The 23981-nt window shown below is 36.7% G+C and overlaps 1 protein-coding gene across 4 annotated transcripts in view; it reads left to right on the forward strand.

The window, feature by feature from the left end:
- The window catches only part of usp24 (ubiquitin specific peptidase 24), a 74144-nt gene that overhangs the window by 44594 nt on the left and 5569 nt on the right, over window positions 1–23981 (forward strand). For all 4 annotated transcript variants that reach the window (XM_051138100.1, XM_051138099.1, XM_051138101.1 and 1 more), the window contains 31 exons: window positions 889–1062; window positions 1609–1694; window positions 3434–3542; window positions 4106–4264; window positions 5279–5376; window positions 5499–5594; window positions 6972–7200; window positions 7278–7440; window positions 7529–7684; window positions 7776–7846; window positions 7926–8086; window positions 8775–8836; window positions 10869–11060; window positions 11153–11267; window positions 11348–11492; window positions 11618–11737; window positions 13065–13190; window positions 13579–13677; window positions 13766–13848; window positions 13954–14095; window positions 14177–14296; window positions 16316–16536; window positions 17693–17817; window positions 18141–18282; window positions 18355–18505; window positions 18602–18697; window positions 18779–18882; window positions 19769–19882; window positions 21179–21386; window positions 21590–21679; window positions 22111–22213. In XM_051138100.1, coding sequence (XP_050994057.1) covers window positions 889–1062; window positions 1609–1694; window positions 3434–3542; window positions 4106–4264; window positions 5279–5376; window positions 5499–5594; window positions 6972–7200; window positions 7278–7440; window positions 7529–7684; window positions 7776–7846; window positions 7926–8086; window positions 8775–8836; window positions 10869–11060; window positions 11153–11267; window positions 11348–11492; window positions 11618–11737; window positions 13065–13190; window positions 13579–13677; window positions 13766–13848; window positions 13954–14095; window positions 14177–14296; window positions 16316–16536; window positions 17693–17817; window positions 18141–18282; window positions 18355–18505; window positions 18602–18697; window positions 18779–18882; window positions 19769–19882; window positions 21179–21386; window positions 21590–21679; window positions 22111–22213 — 4060 coding nt within the window. The remainder of the gene's footprint in view (window positions 1–888; window positions 1063–1608; window positions 1695–3433; window positions 3543–4105; window positions 4265–5278; window positions 5377–5498; window positions 5595–6971; window positions 7201–7277; window positions 7441–7528; window positions 7685–7775; window positions 7847–7925; window positions 8087–8774; window positions 8837–10868; window positions 11061–11152; window positions 11268–11347; window positions 11493–11617; window positions 11738–13064; window positions 13191–13578; window positions 13678–13765; window positions 13849–13953; window positions 14096–14176; window positions 14297–16315; window positions 16537–17692; window positions 17818–18140; window positions 18283–18354; window positions 18506–18601; window positions 18698–18778; window positions 18883–19768; window positions 19883–21178; window positions 21387–21589; window positions 21680–22110; window positions 22214–23981) is intronic.

Raw genomic sequence — 23981 nt, forward strand, 5'->3', positions numbered from 1 at the left:
TATTTTATTTCAGCTTTTTTTTTATTTTTTTCAGTTTTCATTTTAATGTTAGTTACATTTTTATTCATTTTGTCACATGCATTTGTAATTTTGAGTTTTTTTATATATATATATAGTTTTAAATAGTTTTAATGCTTTAATTTTAATATTATTTCAATTTAAATTTTATTTCAGTAATTTTAGTACTTCAACTTATATTAGTTAATAATTTATATATATATATATATATATATATATATATATATATATATATATATATATAATTTTTTTTTTTTTTAGTTTTAATATTTTAATTTAATATTATTTAAATTTCAGTTTTATTTCAGTAATTTTAGTACCTCAACTTTAACTTATATTAGTTAGTTGCCAAGGAAAGATGTTCAATTTTCATTTTTCATTTTTATTTTTTAATAGTTTTAATGTTTAAATTTAATATTATTTCAATTTTAATTTAATTCAATTTTATTTTAGTATTTTTAGTACTTCGACTTAAACTTATATTAGGTAGTTGCCAAGGAAAGATGTTCAATTTTAATTTTATTTTTCATATGACATTTATATTTAATTTTATTTCAGCTTTTATTTTTATTTTTTCAAAAATGTGTGTTGTTTTTATTATTATTATTTTAGTTTTAAGTTTTAATTAACAATAAAAACACTGACTGTTTCTAAAATATCAGATTTAATAATATAAAAAGAAATGTAATCTTTTAATGAGAGTTAGTTTTAAACTATTTTTTTTTATTAGAATGTGTATCACAAAAGATAATATTAAAATAATATTGCAGTAAAGTGTTAATGAAAGTTCATGTAACACAAGTTGTTTATATAAACCCTTATTTGCACGTGTTATGGATTTCTGTTAACAGTCCTCTTTATAAATTCCAGCTGACGATGAATCGAGACCAGAAGCTGTTGAATCAGCTGGGTTTCTCTGATGAGCAGAGTCTGACGGTGAAGAGCTCAGGAACAGGCACTCCATCAGGCAGTTCAGCGGACAGCTCCGCTTCAGCCAGCTCCAGCAGCAGCGGGGTCTTTAACTCTGCATATGCTTTGGAGCAGGTACATACACCCACTGAACTGACAACTCACAATTTCCTAATACTTATTGGATCCAGTACACACTTGTGTACAGAATTCATACACTACCTTTCAAAAGTTTAGAGTCTGTAAGATTTTTTTATGTTTTTAAAAGAAGTCTCTTATGCTCAACAAATCTGTATTTGATTAAAAATACATGAAAAATAGTAATATTTTGATATAATTTAATATGATCCTTCAAAAATCATTCTGATTTGATTCATGCTGATCTGGCGCTCAAGAAACACTTTTTATGTTGCAAACAGTTGCTGCTTACTGTTTTTTTGGAAACTGATACGTTTTTTTTTTCTTGATTATTTGATGAATAAAAAGTTTAAAAGAGCAGCATTTATTTGAAGTAGTTTTTGTTGCAAAAGATTTCTATTACTTTTGATCTGTTTAATACGTCCTTGCTGAATAAAAGTATTAATTTTGTTTAAAAAAAAAAAAAAAAAAAACTTACAGGCCCCAAATATATTTTATTAACCTCATCAACCTACTTTATTAACCTCATATGTGTGATTGCAGGAGAAATCTCTTCCCGGTGTGGTCATGGCATTGGTGTGTAATGTCTTTGAGATGCTTTATCAGCTCGCCAATTTGGAGGAACCCAGGTAAGCACCCACAAACGCTGCAAGTTATGCAGTTATTTAAAAGCATAGTTCTTTCATTATTGACTCAACTGTATGGTTTAGTAAACCTGTTTTTCTTTTATTGGTCGATAATACCACACAACTGGTCGATTTTCCTTTCACTTTGCAGACATACAATCATGGCCAAAAATATCGGCACCCTTGCAATTCTGCCAGAAAATGCAACCCTTCTCTCAGAAAATTGTTGCAGTTGCAAATGTCTTGGTACTCACATGTTTATTTTTTGTTTGCATTGGAATAGCACAAAAAAACAGAAGAAAAGTCAAATCTTCTACAGTTCCACACAGAACCCAAAAAATGCACTGGACAAAATTATTGGCACCCTTGACTTAATATTTGGTAGCACCCCCTTAAAAATAACTGAAATCAGTCGCTTCCTGTAAGCATGAATGAGTTTCTTACACCTCTCTACTGGAATTTTGGAGCACTTTTTTTTTTTTTGCAAACTGCTCCAGGTCATTCAGATTTGAAGGATGCCTTCTCCCAAATGCTGTTTTGAGATCTCACCACAGGTGTTCTATGGGATTCAGATCTGGACTCATCGGTGGCTGTTTCAGAACTCTCCCACGCTTTGTTTGTAACCATTTCCGAGTGCTTTTTGAAGTGTGTTTCGGGTCATTGTCCTGCTGGAAGACCCATGACCTCTGGTGGAGACGCAGCTTTCTGACACTGGCCACTACGTTGTGTCCCAAAATTCTTTGGTAATCATCAGATTTCATGATACCGTTCACACAGTCAAGGCATCCAGTGCCAGAAGCAGCAAAGCAACCCCAAAACATCTTTGAACCTCCACCATGTTTGACTGTAGGGACTGTGTTCTTTTCTTTGAAAGCCTCTTTTATTTTTCTGTAAACAGTGCCATGATGTTCTTTTCCAAAAGCTCTTTTGTCTCATCTGTCCACAGTATGTTCTCCCCGAAGGATTGTGGTTTTTTCACATAAGTTTTGGCAAACTCCAGTCTTGCTTTTTTATGCCTTTGTGTCAGCAGTGGTGTCCTCCTGGGTCTCCTACCATAGCATCCCTTTTCATTCAAAAGGTGACGCTGGCACTGTTGTACCCTGTGTCTTCAGATCAGCTTGAATTTGTTTGAGAGTTAATCAGGGCTCTTTATCCACCATTCAAACAATTCTTTGTTGTGATATGGGCTGTAAACCTCTTGATGATATTGCACACAGTGGACACAGGAACATTAAGATCTATGGAGATGGACTTGTAGCCTTGAGATTGTCCATGTTTTTCCACAATTTTTTCTCTCAAATCTACAGATAACTCTTTAGACTTATTTCTTTTCTCCATGGTCAATGTGACACACAACACAAAGGTTGAGCCAACTTTGCTCCAATTTAACTGGTTGCAAGTGTGATTACTATATTGCCCACACCTGTTACTTGCCACAGGTGTGTCTAAATACAAATTACAGGAGCATCACATGCTTGAAAAGCAATTATTTCTTACAATTTTGACAAGGTGCCAATAATTTTGTTCAGTCCATTTTTGTGTCTGTTGTTGCAGTGCAAACAAAAACAATAAACACGTGAATACCAAAACATTTGCAATTGGAACTATTTTCTGAGAGAAGTGTTACAATTTCTGACAGAATTGCAAGGGTGCTGATATTTTTGGCCATGACTGTATGTTGTGTGTATTTTGTGATTTCAGTTGACTTGTAATAACTCTCTGGCCTTCTTGTTCCTGTCCAGAATAACTTTGCGTGTCAGGAAGTTGTTGCTGCTTATCCCAACTGACCCAGAGGTGCAGGACGCCCTTGATAACTTCGTGCCAAAAGAGTCCAGCGTCTGGAGTCACCAGGTACTTGAAAGCCACTCCATGATTTAAAGAAAAGTGCATAAATGTGTCAGTTCAAGTTTAGATAACAAGTTCAACTTTTTTCTAGGTAGTGAAAAGTGGAATAAATTGATGTTTCCCATTATCTTAAAAACCTTTATTAGCCTTAAATGTTTTGTTAGACAAAAAAAAAGTTTGGTAGAAAAAATATTGAACTACTGTTCAGTAATTATTTGAAATAGATATATTTTTGTACAATTAGAAATTCTTTACTCTCACTTTTGGTGAATTTAATGCACCCTTGCTGAATAAAAAGTGTGCTTTTGATTTAACATTTATAGCCAATACTTAACATGAATTGAATAATGGGAATTATTTAATAGTGATGAGAGAGAGAGAGTTTGCTGTTTGGAAAACTGTAATAGTAAAGAAAATTAGGTGTGACTGGTAGTTTAGGTAAAACAGAGTTCGAGTTGAACTTGTGCTGAATGACTCAGCATTTGTGTTTGTTCCTTGTAGAGTGCACACAAAGGACAGTGTCCTCTAGCAGACAGTAAATAACTCTTTCTTTCACTCTCTTCCATCAGAAAACTCTGTTTACACTGGGGTCTGGTTCTCAGGCCTCGAAATCTCCATCTCTGTCCAGTAAACAGCAGCACCAGCAGAGCGCAGCATCCATCCTGGAGTCTCTGTTTCGTTCATCTGCCCCTGGCATGTCTACGTTCAGAGTGCTGTATAACCTGGAGGTACATGAAGCATGAATTTCTTGTTTTGATTCAACTGTGTTTCCAAAGTAATTATTAAAAACAGATATCGAACAAATATTTTACATTTAATCAACAATTGCAAACCAATCTATCTATACCCTATTGATTTAAAGGTTAATTTAGGCATAATTTTCAACCCTGTTACCTATTTTGAAATATACATCCCAGTTTCCTCAAGAATCTTAAGCATCACAGCATTAATAATAGGAAGAAATGTTTCTTGAGCAGCAAATCAGCACATTAGCATGATTTCTAAAGGATCATGTGACACTAAAGACTGGAGTAATGATGCAGAAAATTCAGCTTTGATCACAGGAATAAATTCCATTTTAAAATATATTCAAACATGTTTTTTAATGATAGTGTACATATTTCTATGTATTTTTTTAAAATGTTTATTACTAGGAAATAAAAACAAAGTATATTAATTTCCACATTTTTATAACATGTATTTAATTACATGATGTGTTGATTAATCTACTCAATTGCAAAATTTGACTGTGAAAATACACACAAAAGATTATTTAAAGCTATTTTTGTGTTAAATGACAAAGTATCAAGTAGACATTACAAATTGTAGCTTTAGAAAGAAATAATTCATTTGATTCAACATAAATTTTATTACACACAAACATTTGGGCTGCAACGGCCTTGTGATAGATCGGGTCAAAATCAGCACTCGAGTCATATTGCTCTTTCTGCCCTTGATATATCATGTGATATATATAAATATGATGCCAAAACACATACAGGGGCATTTTTTTGCACCAGTATCTTGAATTTTAGGGCATAACTGCATTTATGGAGTTGTTGCTCTTCATCATATTTGTCAACAGTCAGCTATTTTAAATATAAGATGATGTACAGGTCTGGGGCGTCGACTGCGTTAAAATATTTTAATTGCATTTTTTTTTTTACATAACGAATTAATTAACTTATGGCAAGAACATTCATTTTTCTATATTCACACACTCACCTCTGTCTTCCTTAAAGGTGTTGAGCTCCAAGCTGATGCCCACATCTGATGATGAAATGGCAAAGACCAGTGTCAAATCCTTCTGTGAGAATTTCCTCAAAGCGGGAGGTCTCAGGTAGCGTCTGCACTCAACCCACTTTTACGCTGCTCCTCATGTTGATAATTCTGCAGTCATAATGTGGTCGTATATTTTACCCATTAATTATCTCAGCGGTGCTTTGTCTCTCTCTTTCTCAGTCTGGTGGTTAACGTCATGCAGAGAGACTCCATCCCCTCTGAGGTGGACTACGAGACCAGACAGGGAGTCTATTCCATCTGCCTGCAGCTGGCCAGGTGCAGTTTTATTTATAAACCATCTAAAAACCATTGCATTCTGTTCAAATCTTTTCTTTACCCAGATGAACATTATAAACAATGTGTGTTTTATAGGGATGCAATGATATTATCAATATTGTGATAGCAAAACTGTCTCGATATTGTTGTAGGTCTTCCAGGCAAAAAGTGTAGTTTTTAAAATATATTTACACTTCTTATTCTATCATAAAATGTCTTTTAAGTTGTGTTTTGGGCCATTATGCTTTTGCACAGTATCTGTCAAAAAAAACTAAAACCAAAAAAAATCAAGTCTGTTTTCTCTGCACTTCGTTCTGGCGATTAGCTCCTGATCTGGTGTTTACCGTGCCTCAGAACGTCTCCATTTCCAGTGAATGATTGAAGTGAACTCGTTTATTGCATGTGCTGTGAGTTTAGCACGCGTTTGGGAACGCAACGGCCATCAGTTATGCTTTATTTAATGGCAGATGATTATAGCATTTCACTAGATTTGTAGTGAGATGCGTTTTTGTAAGCCTGTTTCATTGAAACTGGAGTTTCCATCAAAATAAAAGCTTAAAAGTGCTGAATGAATTGCTGACAGCTAGCGGTTTAAATGCAGTCCAAATTCAAAATAACTCTTTTAAGTGTAGAAATTAGGAAAGAAGTATTGTAATTTCCCTTCTGCAGTGTAAATGACAATTTATGGCTATTACTGTCATTGTTGTTATTATTATTATTATATTCAAATTTTTTTGGCTTCCTAAAACACCAGTGTGAATGTAATTTGAACTGAGACGGTATATCACAAATAAAAATAGAGTTGAGTCCCCTTTAAAGTTCAGATACAAGTCAATTCACTGACTTTTTCTGACTTACGTTTCGTTAAGAAGATGGTTTGGAGCTCTTAATTTTGAACTCTCAAAGTGCATTAGATTTAACTTTAAAATGTGCAAAATTAAAAAATTTTCCCATTCTTCTTTGTCTTTTTTTTAATTGTTTTTTTTTAAATATCGCAATAAATATTGTGTTGTGGACTTCATATCATAATATTATCGTATCTTGAGTTTTTGATATTGTTACATCCCTAGTTTTTGATTATTAAAGGGGACATCGGATGCCCATTTTCCACAAATTGGTATGAGTCCCCGCCATGCCATCTGTGGGCGTGGGTAGGGCCTGAGCAATATGACATCATACTGCTCCGAAAACCAAACGGCTTGATAATTGAGTGTTTAGTTTTTTTTTGGAGATTTAAAAAAAAAGAGTGAATTAAGTTTTATTATTTGTAGGGTGTTTGTGTTTGACACGTTTATATGCAAACACTGTAAAAGTGCATTGTAAAATTTTACATCCGATGTCTGCTTTAAAGCACTTGGTCTTTGTCTCCCCCTGCAGGTTCCTGCTTGTAGGGCAGGCTATGCCTAGTATGCTCGATGAGGAGTTGAGCAAGGAAGGTCTGGACACTCTGTCCTCTCGGCCGTTCCGTAACGCCGGGCGGCAGAGCGGCCGACAGCTCTCCGTCTGCGGAACTCCAGAGAAGTCCTCCTACAGACAGGTGTCCATGTCTGACAGGTCCTCCATCAGAGTGGAAGAAATCATCCCGGCCGCCCGTGTCGCCATACAGGTGCGAGAGTGCATCCCACGCTTACTAAATCATTGATTTTCAACTCTATCTCTGACATCTGTGGTTTGACGTTTCAGACAATGGAGGTGGGAGACTTCACATCCACAGTGGCGTGTTTCATGAGACTCACCTGGGCGGCAGCCGCGGGCCGATTGGATCTAGTTGGCAGCAGCCAGCCAATCAGAGAGACAACCAACTCGCTTCTCCCGCTGGGTGTCCGCAGCAGGGTCAGCAGCACAGGTGAGACTTTGATCTGTACTGTACGTTGGTCTTTCAGTCAGTCTGTCTTTCATCTCTCTAAATGTTTGTGCTCGTGTATGTATTGCAGGAAGTAACTGCAGCTCGGGCAGTGAGGGAGAGGTTACCACGTTGCAGGCTGGGATATGCGTCAAACAGCTGTGTGTTTCCATCAAAGACACTATTATTGCACGGGAAGCGCTTTCTTTACTCGTCACATGCCTTCAGCTACGCTGCCAACAGCTATGTAAGAAAAAAATAAAAACACTTATGTGTAAAATGAAGTCAGCAAAAATCAAACATTTACAGAATGGCTTTGTTTCCCGTTCCCTTTCAAGCTTCGTTTTACAATCTGCCTTCTGTGAATGATTTCATCATTGATGTTCTGTTGGGGTCACCCAGTGGAGAGGTCAGTGTCTGCATTATAGCTCTGTGAAAATCTAACTTGTCTCTTTGGAGTGTCAACATCTAAGCTCCTCTATTCACAGATCCGACGTGTGGCGTGTGATCAGCTGTACACTCTCAGTCAGTCAGACACTTCTGCGTACCCTGACCTCCAGAAGCCCAACCTCTTCCTGTTGAAGGTGGTTCTGACAGCACAGCTTCCTCTCTGGTCCCCTACCAGCATTATGAGGGGCATTAACCAAAGGTCAGACACACTACTAAACATACATGATTTCATCTCTCTTAGGAGACCAGTTTTATTTCTGATTTGTGTAATGACTAAGAACTTACGAAATTGCTGGAATCTATTTATTACTATAATAGCCCCATAAAGTAATTAAAGGGATAGTTCACCCAAAAACGAATACTGCCATTAATGCCCTTATGTTGTTCCAAACCCGTAAGAGCTTTGTTCATCTTTGGAACACAAATTAAGATATTTTTGATGAAATCCGAGAGCTTTCTGACCCTGCATAGACAGCAACATGACTGACACATTTTAAGACCCAGAAAGGTAGTAAGGACAACATTAAAATAGTCTGTGTGACATCAATGTCAAAAACTGACACGAAAGAGAAGAAATTGTTGAATGAAAGTTATTTTTGTTTCTTTGCACACAAAAAGTATTCTTGTAGCTTCACAACATTACGGTTGAACCACTGACGTCACACAGACTATTTTATCGATATATTTGTATTTTAGCTCTTGGATTTCATCAAAAATATCTTAATTTGTGTTTTCAATATGAAGGAAGGTCTTACGGGTTTGGAATGAGGGTGTAGTAATTAATGACAGAATTTTCATTTTTGGCTGAGCTATCCCTTAAAAACATTGTGTAGAAAAGCTGTGAAATGATGAATATCTGCTGAGCTAAACTGATTATTGTGTTTTAGGTTGCTTTCACAATGCACAGAGTATTTTGACCTGCGGTGCCAGCTGCTTGATGACCTGACCAGTAAGTGTTCTGCCTTATTTGAAAAATAATTATATAATAAAAATGTCAGTTTTCACAAAAATCTCCCATTATTTATTTTCTGATTATTCTGTTATTCCGTAATTTTGATTTGCAATAATATAGTTCATTGTTGTTAAAATTATTTGTAATTATTAACTAATTACTAACAGAAGAAAAAACATTTTTTCACATCAAGGAAAATAAATAATAACATTCTTTAGTTGTGATGCATCATGTGGAGTGTTTCTACACCATGGCAGAACAAAACAGTGAATCTCCTTCAGTTTTTTAGTGTAGTGTTGACTGCATTAATTAGTCAACATTCTTTTATATTCTTTTTTTTTTGTTCATTTAGTTTTTGGAAATTTTAAATTGTCAGCTACTTAAAGGATTAGTTCACTTCCAGAACAAAAATTTACAGATAATGTACTCACCCCGTTGTCATCCAAGATGTTCATGTCATTCTTTCTTCAGTCATAAAGAAATTATGTTTTTTGAGGAAAAAATTTCAGGATTTATCTCCAAATAATGGGCTTCTATGGTGCCCATGAGTTTGAACTTCCGAAATGCAGTTTAAATTCAGCTTCGAAGGGCTCTAGATCAGAGCTGGATGGCCGGTACGGAGTTTGGGCACCCCTGCTCTAAACGATCCTAACCAAGAAAGAAGAAACTGGTGAAAAGACTGGTGAAAATTTACAATTTATGTACTTTTCAACCTCAAATGCTCATCTTGTCTAGCTCTGCGCTGCATGTGCGTACTCTGTGCACTCCAGGTCGATACAGTTAGAATATGTTGAAAAACTCCCATCTCATTTTCTCCTCCAACTTAAAAATTGTCCTACGTCGCTGCAGAAGTACCGACCCATTGTTTACAAAGTGAATGTGTAAAGAAGGTCAAACGTCTTTTACAAAAAAAGGTGAAACGGTGATGTAGGATGATTTTGAAGTTTTTCGACATACCCTAACTGTATTGACCCGGAGTGCACAGAATACTCATGCGCACTGCAGAGCTAGACAAGACGAGCATTTGTGGTTAAAAAGTGTATAAATTGTACAATTTTTTTTAGAAAATAACCAATCGTTTCGCTAGATAAGACCATTCTTCCTCGGCTTGGATTATTTAGAGCTCTTTGAAGCTGCATTTAAACTGCAATTTTGGAAGTTCAAACTCGTGGGCTCCATAGAAGTCCACTACATAGAGAAAATTCCTGAAATGTTTTCCTCAAAAAACACAATTTCTTTACGACTGAAGAAAGAAAGACATGAACATCTTGAATGACAATGGGGTGAGTAAATGATCTGTAAATGTTTGTTCTGGAAGTGAACTGATTCTTTAATCAACAATTCCCAGACTTGATAGTCATTATTGAATAATCACTTGATTCAGGGCTAAATTTCCATGTCTACAGTATGATTTTATAAATATTTTATATATGCATGTATATTTATTTATTTTTTAAACTAAGTTTGTGATTTTTGGTAACAGGGTTGCAAATTTTGAAAATGAATGGCGCATTAAATAAAAAGCTTGATGATTAATATTTATATATGATTATCAATATTTTATGACCAGTTCACTGAGCCATTTGCTCAATCCTGCTTTTTTCCCTCTATATCCACCTTTTTCTTCAATGCGGAAGTAAGCCTATGGGTGAGACTTCCGGTTCATTAGCCCCTATAGGGAAGTAACGAGAAGAATAACAACGTGCAGTAAATGGTAAAACTCTTTGCATTACAAACCAATGTGTTCATAATTAAGATAATACATTAAAATATAATGGTAGGACACACCAATTTGCAATATCAAGCAGGAAAACGAGTTGTTTTCTACTGCTTAGTTAAAATATCTGGACGTGAATGAGACTGAAAGCCAGACCCATAAAATTGACAAATGGCCGTGACTACTCTTACGGGAAGAAAAAGGTGGATAAGTTTGAAATGTGAATTTTAGGGAGTGTTTTTTAATCCTGTGGAATTTAACAATTTTGGGTTCCTTTAGAAAAGCTCAGCCTCTTATGTTTCATATCCTCAGCATCAGAAATGGAGCAGCTTCAGATCGGTCCTGCAGCCATGCTGGAGGACGAGATCAGCTGGCTTGATAATTTCGAGCCCACTTGGACCAACGAGCTAGAGACCAGCGAAGCCGACAACATCCTGCTGGCCGGACACCTGCGCCTCATTAAAACCCTGCTGTCCCTCTGCGGCAGTGAGAAAGAGCAGTTCGGTCAGCCACTTTTCAGATAAATATGACAGCATGATATGCATATGAAGATCCGGATGTGCATTCGAACATTTCTTCTCGTTAATGTGCTGCAGGTCCTTCGCTGATCCAGCAGCTGTTGGACGACTTCCTGTTCAGAGCGTCACGAATCATCCTGAATAGTGACAGCTCATCTAGCACTACAGCATCTATCCACGACTTTCACCCAAAGTAAGAGGAAATGCGTACATTTAAACACATTGATATGCAAGTCAAAACAGCTGCGTTTAATAATTGTGTCTGTGTTTCAGGTGCAGCACGGTCAGCAGTCGTCTGGCGGCCTACGAGGTGCTGGTCATGTTGTCTGACAGCTCGCTTACTAATCTGCAGCTTATCACTAAAGAACTGCTGTCCATGCATCATCAGTCTGACCCGTCTCTCTCCAAAGAGTTTGACGTGAGTCCTTTCACCAGACTTTACATCTTTTGGAGGAAACAGAAATTGATTTTAATTGCCCTGTACTGCTGTAGGAACTTAAAACAGATACTTGCGTTCATTTCTGTCATTGTGTGTGTTGTCAGTATCTTCCTCCTGTAGACAGTCGCTCTGTGTCTGGGTTTGTGGGACTGAAGAATGGAGGTGCAACCTGCTACATGAATGCAGTGTTCCAGCAGCTCTACATGCAGCCTGGTTTGCCTGAGGTAAACATTGTGCTAACCGTACACTAGTTATAACAGAGCACTCTCTCCACTAGGTGACGCCCTAACCTAGTAGTAGTAGGAGTGAACTGCATAAAGAAAGTGTTTATTGCTGTATTGCTAAATAAAGGATGATTTTTGTTTGTTTTATCATATTTGAATTATGATATATTTTTTTAGTTTATTATAGGGTTTTTTTTTTATATAAAAAACATTAGCACTACAGATTGTTCCATCTACCTATGGTGAAGCATATTACACTATTAAAAACATCATACTCAATATTGCGGTGAATGAATTAATTCAGACCACCATGGGATATATTGAAACTGAAGTTATTTTCGTTGCAATTTTATGTAGTTTTTTTTACCCTAATGTTCCCCACATTTATAGTTTTGGTTTAGTTTTTATTCTTTTACGAGTTCTGATTTTATTTATTTATTTATTTATTTATTTATTTATTTATTTATTTATGTACACTGCCATTTAAAAGTTGTGGATTTTCTTTTAAAAAAACACTTTTATTCAGCAAGGACACATTAAATTGATTAAAAGGACAGTAAAGACATGTATAATGGGTCAAAATATTATTGTTTTTAAATAAATTCTGTTCTTTTGAACGATTCATCAAAACAATCCTGAAAAAAAATTTGCTTTCCACAAAAATAATAAGCAGCACAACTGTTTTCAACACTGATAATAATAAGAAATGTTTCTTAAGCACCAAATCAGAATGTTAGAGTGATTTCTGAAGGGTCATGTGACTCTTGAAGACTGGCATTTTAGAAAACTTATTTTAAATTGTAAAAATATTTTATATTATAATATACAGTTTTTACTACAGTTGAAGTCAAAAGTTTATAAACACCTTGCAGAATCTGCAAAATGTTAATTACTTTACCAAAATAAGAGGGATCATAAAAAATGCATGTTATTGTTTATTTAGTACTGACCTGAATAAGATATTTCACATAAATTTGTTTACATATAATTCACAAGAGAAAATAATAGTTGAATTTATAAAAATGACCCATTTCAAAAGTTTACATACTTAGAAATTCTCTTAATCAGGTCAGTACTAAATAAAAAATAACATGCATTTTGTATGATCCCTCTTATTTTGGTAAAATAATTAACATTTTTGACTTTTTTTTTTTTTTTTTGCAAGTCTTAAAAATAGTATATATATTTTTACTTTAGTATATTTCTGACATTATACTACTGTACTTACTTACTAACTTACTTATTTTTCAGTTTTTGTGTATCACTTTTATTGTGTGTTTGCCTTTATAGAAGGTTTGTGTAACAATATTAACTTTGTGTGTTGTAGGCTGTCTTGTCAATTGAAGATGACATTGAAAACCCAGAGGAGAGTGTGTTCTGTCAGGTGCAGTCTCTGTTTGGTCACCTGATGGAGAGCAAACTACAATACTACGTACCTGAGAACTTCTGGAAGGTGAGATCCACTGTTATGATTTATCTGAAACTATCGACATGCACACAGTGAACTGAATTTGCAATAAATGCTGCAAAATGTATAAAATACTAAAGAAACATATTTAAAAATGACTTTTATTTGAACTGTAGTCCAGAACATTTGAGGAAAAAGATATCAACTTTTGATGCTTATATGAAAGTCGAGGATATTAAAAATGCACTGTATTGTTGTAATGTCTTATATAGTTTTTATTAAGTTTTAGTTTCTTTAGTATTTTAGTACAGTTTAAACTAAACAAAAATGAGAAATGTTGTCAGTTGTATGTTATATATGTTATTTTATCAGAGTTAATATAATGAAAATCAAGTATTTTGTTGTTCTCATCACTTGTTTGGTCTTGATGCAGATATTTAAGATGTGGAATAAAGAATTATACGTGCGAGAACAACAGGACGCCTATGAGTTTTTCACCAGTTTGGTGGATCAGCTTGATGAACATCTAAAGGTACAGCTCACCCGAAGTCCTCTGCATACCCAAGTGCTCATACACAATCTGAATTGCGTTTGTAATTCTTCTAATGTCACTTATATAGAAAATCGGTCGAGAGCAGATCTTCAAGAACACATTCCAGGGCATTTTCTCTGATCAGAAGATATGCAAAGACTGCCCACACAGGTAAGCCTTAAAGGAACAGCTTGGTGTTTGCTCATTTACATATCATTCCAAACCTATGTTCTCAAGAAGACTTCTTTATAACATTGACTTTCGTTTGCTTTGTAGGTATGAGCGTGAGGAGACGTTCATGGCTCTGAACTTGGGAGTGACGTCCTGTCAGAGTCTGGAGATCTCTCTCGATCAGTTTGTCAGAGGAGAAGTCCTGGATGGCAGCAATGCTTATTACTGCGAGAAATGTAAAGAGAAGGTAAAGTCTGATGTGTTCTCATTCATGAAGAACTGCAAGGAAATACGGCTGTACATTGTGCTCACACAATCTGTGTTGCAGCGGACCACTGTGAAGAGGACCTGTATAAAGTCTCTGCCCAGCGTGCTGGTCATCCACCTCATGCGATTCGGCTTTGACTGGGAAAGCGGCCGATCCATCAAATACGATGAGCAGATCAGAGTAAGATTATGCATCAGCATCAGCTCTGCTTTAGTTCACCTCATGTACAGTAGTGTTGACCTACAACCACTAACTAAAAATCTTACTTTTGATCCATTTAGTGTATCATGCTGAATAAAAGAACCTTAAACTTAAACTTTGGACACTGACACAATTTGTATTCTTTTAGCTCTTGTCCAAACATACAGTTATATAATGAATATGGACTTAAAGTGCACACTCTGAGCTTTAATTTGAGGAAAGGTTAAGGAATTACAGCTCTTTAATATGTACCCTTTTTCAAGGGACCGCAAGTAATTGGGCAGTTGACTCAAAGGCTGTTTCATGTACAATTGTGGGCTGTTCCTCATTTGTTTCTACATCAATGAATCAGGTAAAAGGTCTGGAAATGATTCTAAGTGTGCCATTTGCATTTGGAAGCTGTTGCTCTGAACCTATATCATGCGGTCAAAGGATCTCTGCATACAAGTGAAACAGACAATTGTTAGTCTTCAAAAACAAAAGAAATCCATCAGAGAGATCGCAGGAACATTAGCAACATAAAAAGGCCTGGACGTTTGCAGAGGACAACAGATGACTGGATGATCCTCTCCATGGTAAAGAAAAACCCTTTCACAACGTCCAGCCAAGAGAATAACACTCTCCAGGAGGTAAGCGTGTCACTGTTAAAGTCTACAATCAAGAGAAGACTTCATGAGAGCAAATACAGAGGGTTCACCACAAGGTGCAAACAAGACTTTGGCAAAAAAAAAAAAAAACATCTTAAAAAATTGGACAGCTAAAATTAAATTCAACTTGTACTAGATTGACGGAAAGAAAAAAAGTATGGAGAAGGTTTGGAACAGCTCATGATCCAAAACATACAACATAATCTGTGAATCATGGTGGAGCAGTGTGTGTATATATATATATATATATATATATATATATATATATATATATATATATATATATATATATATATATATATATATATATATATATATATGGCAGCGTTCAGCGTACCGCACCTTCTCAGTTTTTTTCTTGTTGTTCTTGTTGTTATGGAAATGACAGGTCTCACTACTGGCTTGTCATTGGACAGCTGTCAAAAAGGTGCTTGACGCAGGTCTTTTATTTTTATTTTTTTTGTTTTTCCCAGAAAAGTTGGACTTTTTTTTTTTTTTTTAACCTAAAAAGACGCTCTGACCTGCAGAAAAAGACGCCGGCGGTGGCGTTTAAAAAACGCTCAGGACTTTTTTGAAAACACAGTGTACTCCCTAGGATTATAATGTAAAACAGATGCTGGCAGTTCCAAAAAAGACTCCAAGTGTGAACATAGCCATACTGGTGTTTTTTGATGATGTGACAGGAGACAGAAGCAGCCGGAAGAATTCTGAAGTGTATTGGGATATACACTCTCCCCAGATTCAGTCAAATGGAGCACAGTTGATTGGGTGGCGCTTCACTGTACAAGTGGATGATGACCCAAAACATACAGCAAAAGGAAGCTTTTTTTTTTTTTTTTTAAAGCAAAAAAGTGGAATGTTCTGCAATGACCAAGTCAATCTCGGAATTTTAACCAGATTGAGCCTGCATTTCACTTGCTGAAGACAAAACTAAAGGCAGAAAGCCCCACAAACAAACAACTGAAGTCAGCTGCAGTAAAGGCCTGGCAAACCATCGCAAAACGACGAAATCCGGTCTGTGTTGATGTCCATGAGTTCCAGACTTACGGCAGTCATTACCTGCCAGGATTCTCAACAAAATATTAAAAATGAACATTTTGTGATTATATTTATTTGTCCAGTTACATTTGAGTGCCTGAAAATGGAGGAACAGTGTATAAAAATGTTTGTAATTCCTAAGCATTTTATGTTATATTTTTAAAGCTTAAAGTCTGCAATTTCATCTTGATTGTTTAATTTCTAGTGGCATATAGAGCCAAAATTATGAAAATTCTGTCAGTGTCCAAATATATATGGACCTGCTTTATATAATCGATTTGCATCTACTTCAATAATATGTGTTCACTCTTAGTTCCCCTGGGTGCTGAACATGGAGCCGTACACTGTGTCAGGAATGGCCCGTCAAGATTCAAGTGCAGATCATGGAGAGAATGGGAGAGGGGGTGAGGCCGGATCCGGGGGATCGCCTCGGAAGAAGGTCACTATCTCTGAGAACTACGAACTTGTGGGAGTGGTGGTCCACAGCGGACAGGCCCACGCAGGACACTATTACTCATTCATCAAAGACCGCCGGTGAGATGGCAAGAGAGTGTGTCTGTTAATATGTTTGTGGGATTTTCAGGGTGGTTGCTGGGTGTTTTCTTGCTAGGCCCAGTTGAAGGAGAGCGTTTGATGACTTCTTATCAGGCCTTACAATTTACACCAGGAATTCCCAAACCGCGATTTGTGAGATGATAAATCTCTAGACTGATAGATCCTATACATGCAGTCTGCTAGTAATCATGTAAATTACTGCATGGCACAAGTTGATTGGCCTCTGCTGCTTCACAGTAAGGTAGCTTTGCAGTTCCTTTAAAACCCTCCTCATCCCCAGCTCCACCTGTCTAGATCTGCTAATGCTACTGTAATTATTACTACTTTTGCAGCAGCAGCAGCATGCTCAAAACAGCTTTTCTGTGTATCTATTGGCAGTAGCAAGTCCAGAATTGCTCTGCAGCAGCAGTAGTGGATCTCGTCCACCAAGACCAAACAAACTAACATTGTCATATCCATTAACATGCTAAAACTATTCAGAGTTGTCATGGTTAAAATAATTTTAAATCAAAACCATTTTAAAATTAAACCAAAGATTTAACTATTTATTTGTTTTCCTCCATGTCACATGACTATTAACCAGTATCACAACACTGTTAACTTCTTAGGGGGTACTTTAAGTAAATATTTTAGGTCAAAGGGGTTTGGCTGACAAAGATTTGGGAATCGCTGATCTACACCAACTCAAGCAACAATGCTTGAGTTTATTACTAGGGAACAAATCTCTAATTTATGAAAAGTAGTAAGAGATTACAACATGCATTGTAATGTTGCATAAAGCTTGTGTTAAAAGATCCTAGAGGGCTTGTGTTTGAACAATATGTTTGAGTCTATTTCCAAAATACAGTCTATATATAGAGCGTTCTTAAGTAAGCGTTATATCTGAACCATGTTTCTGGGAGGTCTTTTGCCCCTCTGTGTGTATGTATGTGTATTTATGGGTCTCTGGAGTGCTGTGCTTCTGTTTTTGGTAAGAGTGTTTTTATGAGAGTTTTTAAACTGTCCCAGATGCTTGGCAGCTTGATGGTGCTTTAACCTGGCACATTTTTTTGAGGGAATGAAGGAATGTTTGGGTGACCAAGGAGAGTGAGCAATGTTTGTAATGCACATTTTTCAACGCTTTATTCTTTTTTAGGGGTAGTTCACGAGGACGCTGGTATAAGTTTAACGACAATGTTGTGGAAGAGTTTGACATGAACGATGAGACTCTGGAGTACGAGTGTTTTGGAGGAGAGTACAGACCCAAAGTGTATGACCAGTGTAAGTTATTAATATATATATATATTTTTAAATCTATTTAAATTATAATGCCAAAAATACTGGTACTTTAGCACCAAATTGATAAAATAAAAAATTGAACACAAAATGAGGCCTAAAAAACTGTTTCCTTCATTTTTACTTGGTAATCATGAATTATTATTCATGTTATTGACTGGTGACTGGTATTTTGTTTGACTTAATATATAAAAACATACACAGTACATCTTGGAATAAATGGATTAAATGTCACATTGTCATAGTCATTATCACTTATTGTTCATATTACTATATTAACATTTTGCTACTGTGTTTACATGCTATAGCTAACCCCTATCCGGATGTGCGGCGGCGCTACTGGAACGCCTACATGCTATTCTACCAGCGCATCAGTGACCAGAACTCCCCTGTCCTTCCCAAAAAGAGTCGAGTCAGCATCATGAGGCAGGAGGCAGAGGATCTATCACTGTGAGTTAGCATTTTACTTCCTGCTTGAACAATTGAATATGGACACTCTTATTAACGTTCATAATCCTTCAGGTCAGCCCCATCCTCTCCAGAAATCTCACCCCAATCCTCCCCACGGCCACCTAGGGCCAACAATGACCGCCTCACCCTGCTCACACGCTTGGTAAAGAAAGGAGAGAAGAAGGGTCTGTTTGTGGAAAAGATGCCTGCTAGGATCTATCAGGTAGAGATTATAAGACCTTTTCATGCATTGCAATTCCAATGTGACTAAATGAAATACAGTGTTTCAGACATTTTGCTGTTTTCTCTATATCTATAGATGGTGAGAGATGAAAATCTGAAGTTCATGAAGAACAGAGACGTTTACAACAGTGATTACTTCAGCTTCACACTGTCTCTGGCTTCTGTCAACGCGGTACGTTCTGAGCCATTCAGCCTCCTTTATAAGCACTTTGTATTTCCTGCACTTAAATTTGAGCTTTATACTGTTTTTCAGACGAAGTTAAAGCATCCATCGTATCAGGCCATGGCCAAAACCAGCCTGCAGCTGGCCGTCCAGTTCCTCTTCCACACTTACCTGCGCACCAAAAAGAAACTCAGGTGGGACACTGCTTTTGTTTACCCATAAGATGAAAATTAGCCCATAATTTACTCACCCTCCAGGCATCCTAGGTGTATAGGACTTCCTTCTTTCAGGCGAATACAATCAGAGTTAGTCCAAAACAATAAATTGCATCCATCCATAATAAAAAGTACCTCACACAGCTCCAGGGGGTGAATAAAGGCCTCCTTAGTGAATCTATGCTTTTTTGTAAGAAAAATATCCATATTTAAAATATAAGAATCACTTTAATCTAGTTTCCGTCAACTGCTTGTACATGGAAACAGCTCCAGGCAGATGACACGCATGCACCGCTCAGTCATGACGAATGCGGACGCACCGTAGAGAGAGGTAAACACAGCACCAGTCATGAATTAGAAGTTCAAAATGAGGATTTGTAAAGATTTGTATTTTTAATATATCTATGATTGCATTTGTCTGAAAGAAGGAAGTCATATACACCTAGAATGAATGGAGGGTGAGTAAACAATGGGCTAATTTTCAGTTTTGGGTGAACTAACCATTTAACAAAGTAAAATTAAAACAACAAAAATTATTTTTTGTTTATGGTCTGATTGCATAAAAGGTTAAGACTAGTCTTAAAAGTTAGTCAGCAATTTTTTGGTCATAATTTTTAAAATTCAGTTACATAAAAATGTAGATTAGTCTAAGTTGAATCAAAAAATAAGACTGATTACTTCTTGGTTAACTGTTGGTCAGATTAGTTCTTAAGACACTGTCTTAACATTGAGGTTGTGCCATGCAGAGTTTATGCAGCTGGCTCTGTGTCTCATTGACAAATGTCTCCAAAATCGACAAAAGTACGACTTTAGACTTAGCAGTGTATTTTTTTCAACGTAAGAACTCTGATGTCTTCTCTCTCAGGGTGGACACAGAGGAGTGGATCGCTACCGTGGAGGTTTTGTTGTCCAAGAGTAGCGAGGCATGTCAATGGATGGTCCAGTACCTGGTGGCACCTGAAGGACGGGAGATCATCAAGTGAGCATCATATCCAACCCTCTACGCAAACACTGGCAAATCCCCAATGGATAGTAAATAGTAAAACTAACCAGACTGTTGACACACAGACACAGAATATAAAAATATCTTCATATGTCTGTGTATCTACTAGGGCTGCGACAATAAATCAACGCATCGCGTTTCGTGGATTGATTCTGAGATTCTCAGAAAGCATCACGATTCTCCCTGGAACCGATTCTGAACTTAGTTTTAACAGCAGATGGCTTATCTTGTTTTTAACCACACACTCAAATGCACACAAAGAAGAGCGCTGAAGGGCGTCATGTAATTGCACCTCGGCTTTGAATGCTTGTATGACTCAAGATGATGAATGAATGATTACTTTAGGTTCAAGTGTGCGTAAGGAATTGGAAGCAAGCAGAGTACGACTGTTTCTAAAGCGCACAGTACTATCTGCTGCTAAAAACTAAGCTTAGCTTAGATTATCTGAAGTATCTGCAACTATCTGAAGTCCAATTTACTGCATTCTCACCTTATTTAAATTTAGAACGGTTCCACGTCTCTATTAAACACATAGTTGTAAGTGTCTAAATGTTTTGAGGCCACTGTACATTTGACTTGCATTAAATGTTCTGTTGTATTTGTTTTTACCGTAATAAGTAAAAAAATCAAAGAAAAGCTGAAAACTGTCCCATGAAGGATTGAAGATATTCCCTCGCCTTTTAGCTAGTGCCCAGTTCCCCCAAAGCCAGGTGTGTGGTCATAATCGAATCGCTGAAAATCAATAGCACATGTGTGGGGTACGGCCACAGCTGCTTTCTGTCAACCTGAAATGTGGGTCAGTTCAGGGATGTTAATGTTTAGAGCATGTAAGAGCTATCTGGAAATGTCTGGCACTTCTAAAGAGGAGTAAGGGTGCGCACTGCCCTGCTACACGATTGGCTGGTTCGTATCGGATGTTAGGGCTGCCCCGATTGCCACGCAACACCTCAGCAGAAGCCAGGGAATGTTCCTGATCATTTTATGATCGAGCTCTGACACATTTCCAACAAAACAAGCAAGCATTTCTCTCATCAATGGAGACCTGAAGCTGTAATTTAACAAAATTTTTTTTACTTTTCCCCCTGGAGAGAATGATAGAGCTGGCTCTGCAGGGAAAGTTTCCACAGACCTCCCACCCAGCTTAGATATGCCAACATCCAGCATCTCCTACCACATGTTCCCACAAAAAAGTAGAAAACTGCTTCAAAATGAACTGAATTAGCATTGTTAATGGATAAATCTCATTAAGGACATGTCTTTGTCTCTCTTTAGGATCTGTCTGTTGGAATGCAGTGTGCGGGAGGTCCGTATTGTGGTGGCCACCATCCTAGAGAAGACCCTGGAGAGCGCTTTGTACTTCCAGGACTCTGGGTTGGACTGTCTTTTGGACATGCTGCTTTCTCTATTGGATAAGGATGTCCCGGATAACTGCAAGAACTGCTCTCAATACTTCAGCCTCTTCAGTAACTTCGCTCAGAGGGTGAGAACGATGATGTTACTTTTAGGGGCATCTGATTGTATATTTGAAGGAAGTGCTATTCTGTTCTTTTCCATTAAGAAGATGTATGGTAATCCCAAAAAAAGGACCATAAAATGGTCCATACAACTGATAATCTGTCTTCTGAAGACACTCATAGGAGCTGAGGAAACAAATGAAAGTTATTCACTGATGATCTGTTTTAGGGATGTGGGCCGTGTCAGCTGCTGCTAAAACATTCTGCTTATCGTCGGATGCTTGCCTTCCTCCTGGGACCCAACCGGCAAAACAACCAGGTATCACAGACACCTGCTGTTAACACCTTACAAAGAGTTCTACATCTTGAGAATACTGAGGTTTAATACTTTCTTAAAGAGACAGTCCACCCGAAAATTTTAATTTACTCAGACATATATAATTCCAAGCCTGTGTGAGTTTCTTTCTGTGGAACACAAAAGAGATGTTCTAAAGAATGTTGGTAATCAATTAGTTTTGGTTCCTTGGATTTCCATTGTATGGACAACAAAATAAAGTCAGTGGGAATCGTGACTGTTACCGACATTCTTCACAATATCTTCTTTTGTGTTATACAGGGTTGGACAGACATGAGAGTGAGTAAATGATAACAGAACTTTTCATTTTTGGGTGAACTGTCCCTTTAAGTACTCATGTTGATCTGCATTGTTTAATCTCTGTGTTATAGTGTTCTGCTGGTTCTGTGTTTCAGCACCGGCGCTGGAGTTCAGCACAGGCTCGTGAGTTCCTGCATCTTCACAACACTCTGGCACTGATAGTGCTGCACACAGACCTCACGTCTCAGAGGACAGAGGGTAAGAACACATAGTTTCTGGACATACGTGAAGTTATCATCATTAATAAAAACTATTGTGAGGACATAAAAATGTTATAAAAAGAAACAGAAGTTTGCAAAATAAAACACTAATGTTCAATAAAAAGAAAATACTTTTTATACGTTTTATAATTTTATAAGATGTTTGGAGTAAAAAAAAAAAAAAGAATGTCCTTATTCTGCATATGTGCATTAAATTGATCAAAAGTGACAGAAAAGGGGTATAATTTAAAAAATTTCCAAAAATTTGTTTCAAACAAATGCTGCTCTTTTAAACTTGTATTCATAAAAAAATTATAATAATATTTCACAGTATTATTGTTTCTGCTGTATTTTTGATCAAATAAATGCATCCTTGGTACTAAAAAAAAAATCTTACTGACCTGAAACATTTGAATGGTTGTTCATATTATAAAAAATGATACTTTTAACCCTTGTATGGTGTTCATATTTTTGTTACTCAACCAGTGTTTGTGGGTCTGGTGGAGCCGCTGCATTTTTGGGTTTTTAATTCAACATAATTTTTAAAAATTGCGTAAAAGTGCTCAACAGATGTTTACTTCATCCCAATTAATAGCAATATAAACAGAATGTTTGGCTGACATTTGCCCTTTTCCTTTGTTAGATAATAAAAGTGCTACTACCTTGTGCGGGAATAGCAGAGGCAGAAGCACACAACTCACACTTACACTCAGACTCTGACAGACTTTCTCTCACACACATACTCACACATAAACACACATACTAATAGCAGGCCCAGACAATGGTGGGACAGAGTGAAGTTACACAGGACGTAAAATTTCCACTTTTTTATTAGCCCCGGGTCCAATGGACCCGAACGTCCTGTGTGTAATATAAGTGTGTAAGGGGGTGTACAGCGAGCGGTCATTGAAAATTTGTTTCTTCACAGAAAATGAGCCAAGGCCAATGAGTATGAGCTTGAAAAAATAATTTTGCTTATCATTTTTCTTTTGACAAACAGTGAAAACGGGTCCCACAGACCCGAACACCATACAAAGGTTACAAATTTCCTGATAATTTACTCACCCCATGTCATTCAAGATGTTCATATCTTTTTTCTTCAGTCGAAAAGATATTAAGGTTTTTGAGGAAAACATTCCAGGATTTTTCTCCATATAGTGGACATCATTGTGGATCAACAGATTGAAGGTCTAAACTGCAGTTTCAGTGTAGCTTAAAAGGACTCGATCCCACTTGAGGAATCAGCTATTTTCTAAAAACATAAAAATGTATATACTTTAACCACAGATGCTTGTCTTGCACTAGCTTGACTTCACGCATTCACTTCATGTTGGAAAGGCCACTCTTGATGTAAGCAAAGTCAAACACCGTTTACCAAAAAAAAGATAAAACAACGATGTGAGACAATTTTGAAGTTTTACACAGTAGTGCACAGATGAAGAACTAACCACATGTAACCTTTCTAGCGTGATTGCAAAATGCACGTGCATTGCAGAACTAGTGCAAGATGAGCTTTTGTGGTTAAAAAGTATATACTTTTTTATTTATGTATTTATTTTTTTAGAAAGTGGCAGATCGTTTTGCTAGATAAGACCCTTATTCCTTGGTTGGGATCATGTAGAGCCCTTTGAAGCTGCACTGAAATTGCAATTTGCACCTTCAACATTAGATCCCCATTGAAGTCCACTATATGGTGAAAAATCCTGGAATATTTTCCTTAAAAACCTTAATTTCTTTGTGACTGAAGACAGAAAGACATAAACATC

The sequence above is a fragment of the Labeo rohita genome, chromosome 20, assembly GCF_022985175.1.
Source record: "Labeo rohita strain BAU-BD-2019 chromosome 20, IGBB_LRoh.1.0, whole genome shotgun sequence".
Classification (NCBI taxonomy): Eukaryota; Metazoa; Chordata; class Actinopteri; order Cypriniformes; family Cyprinidae; genus Labeo; species Labeo rohita.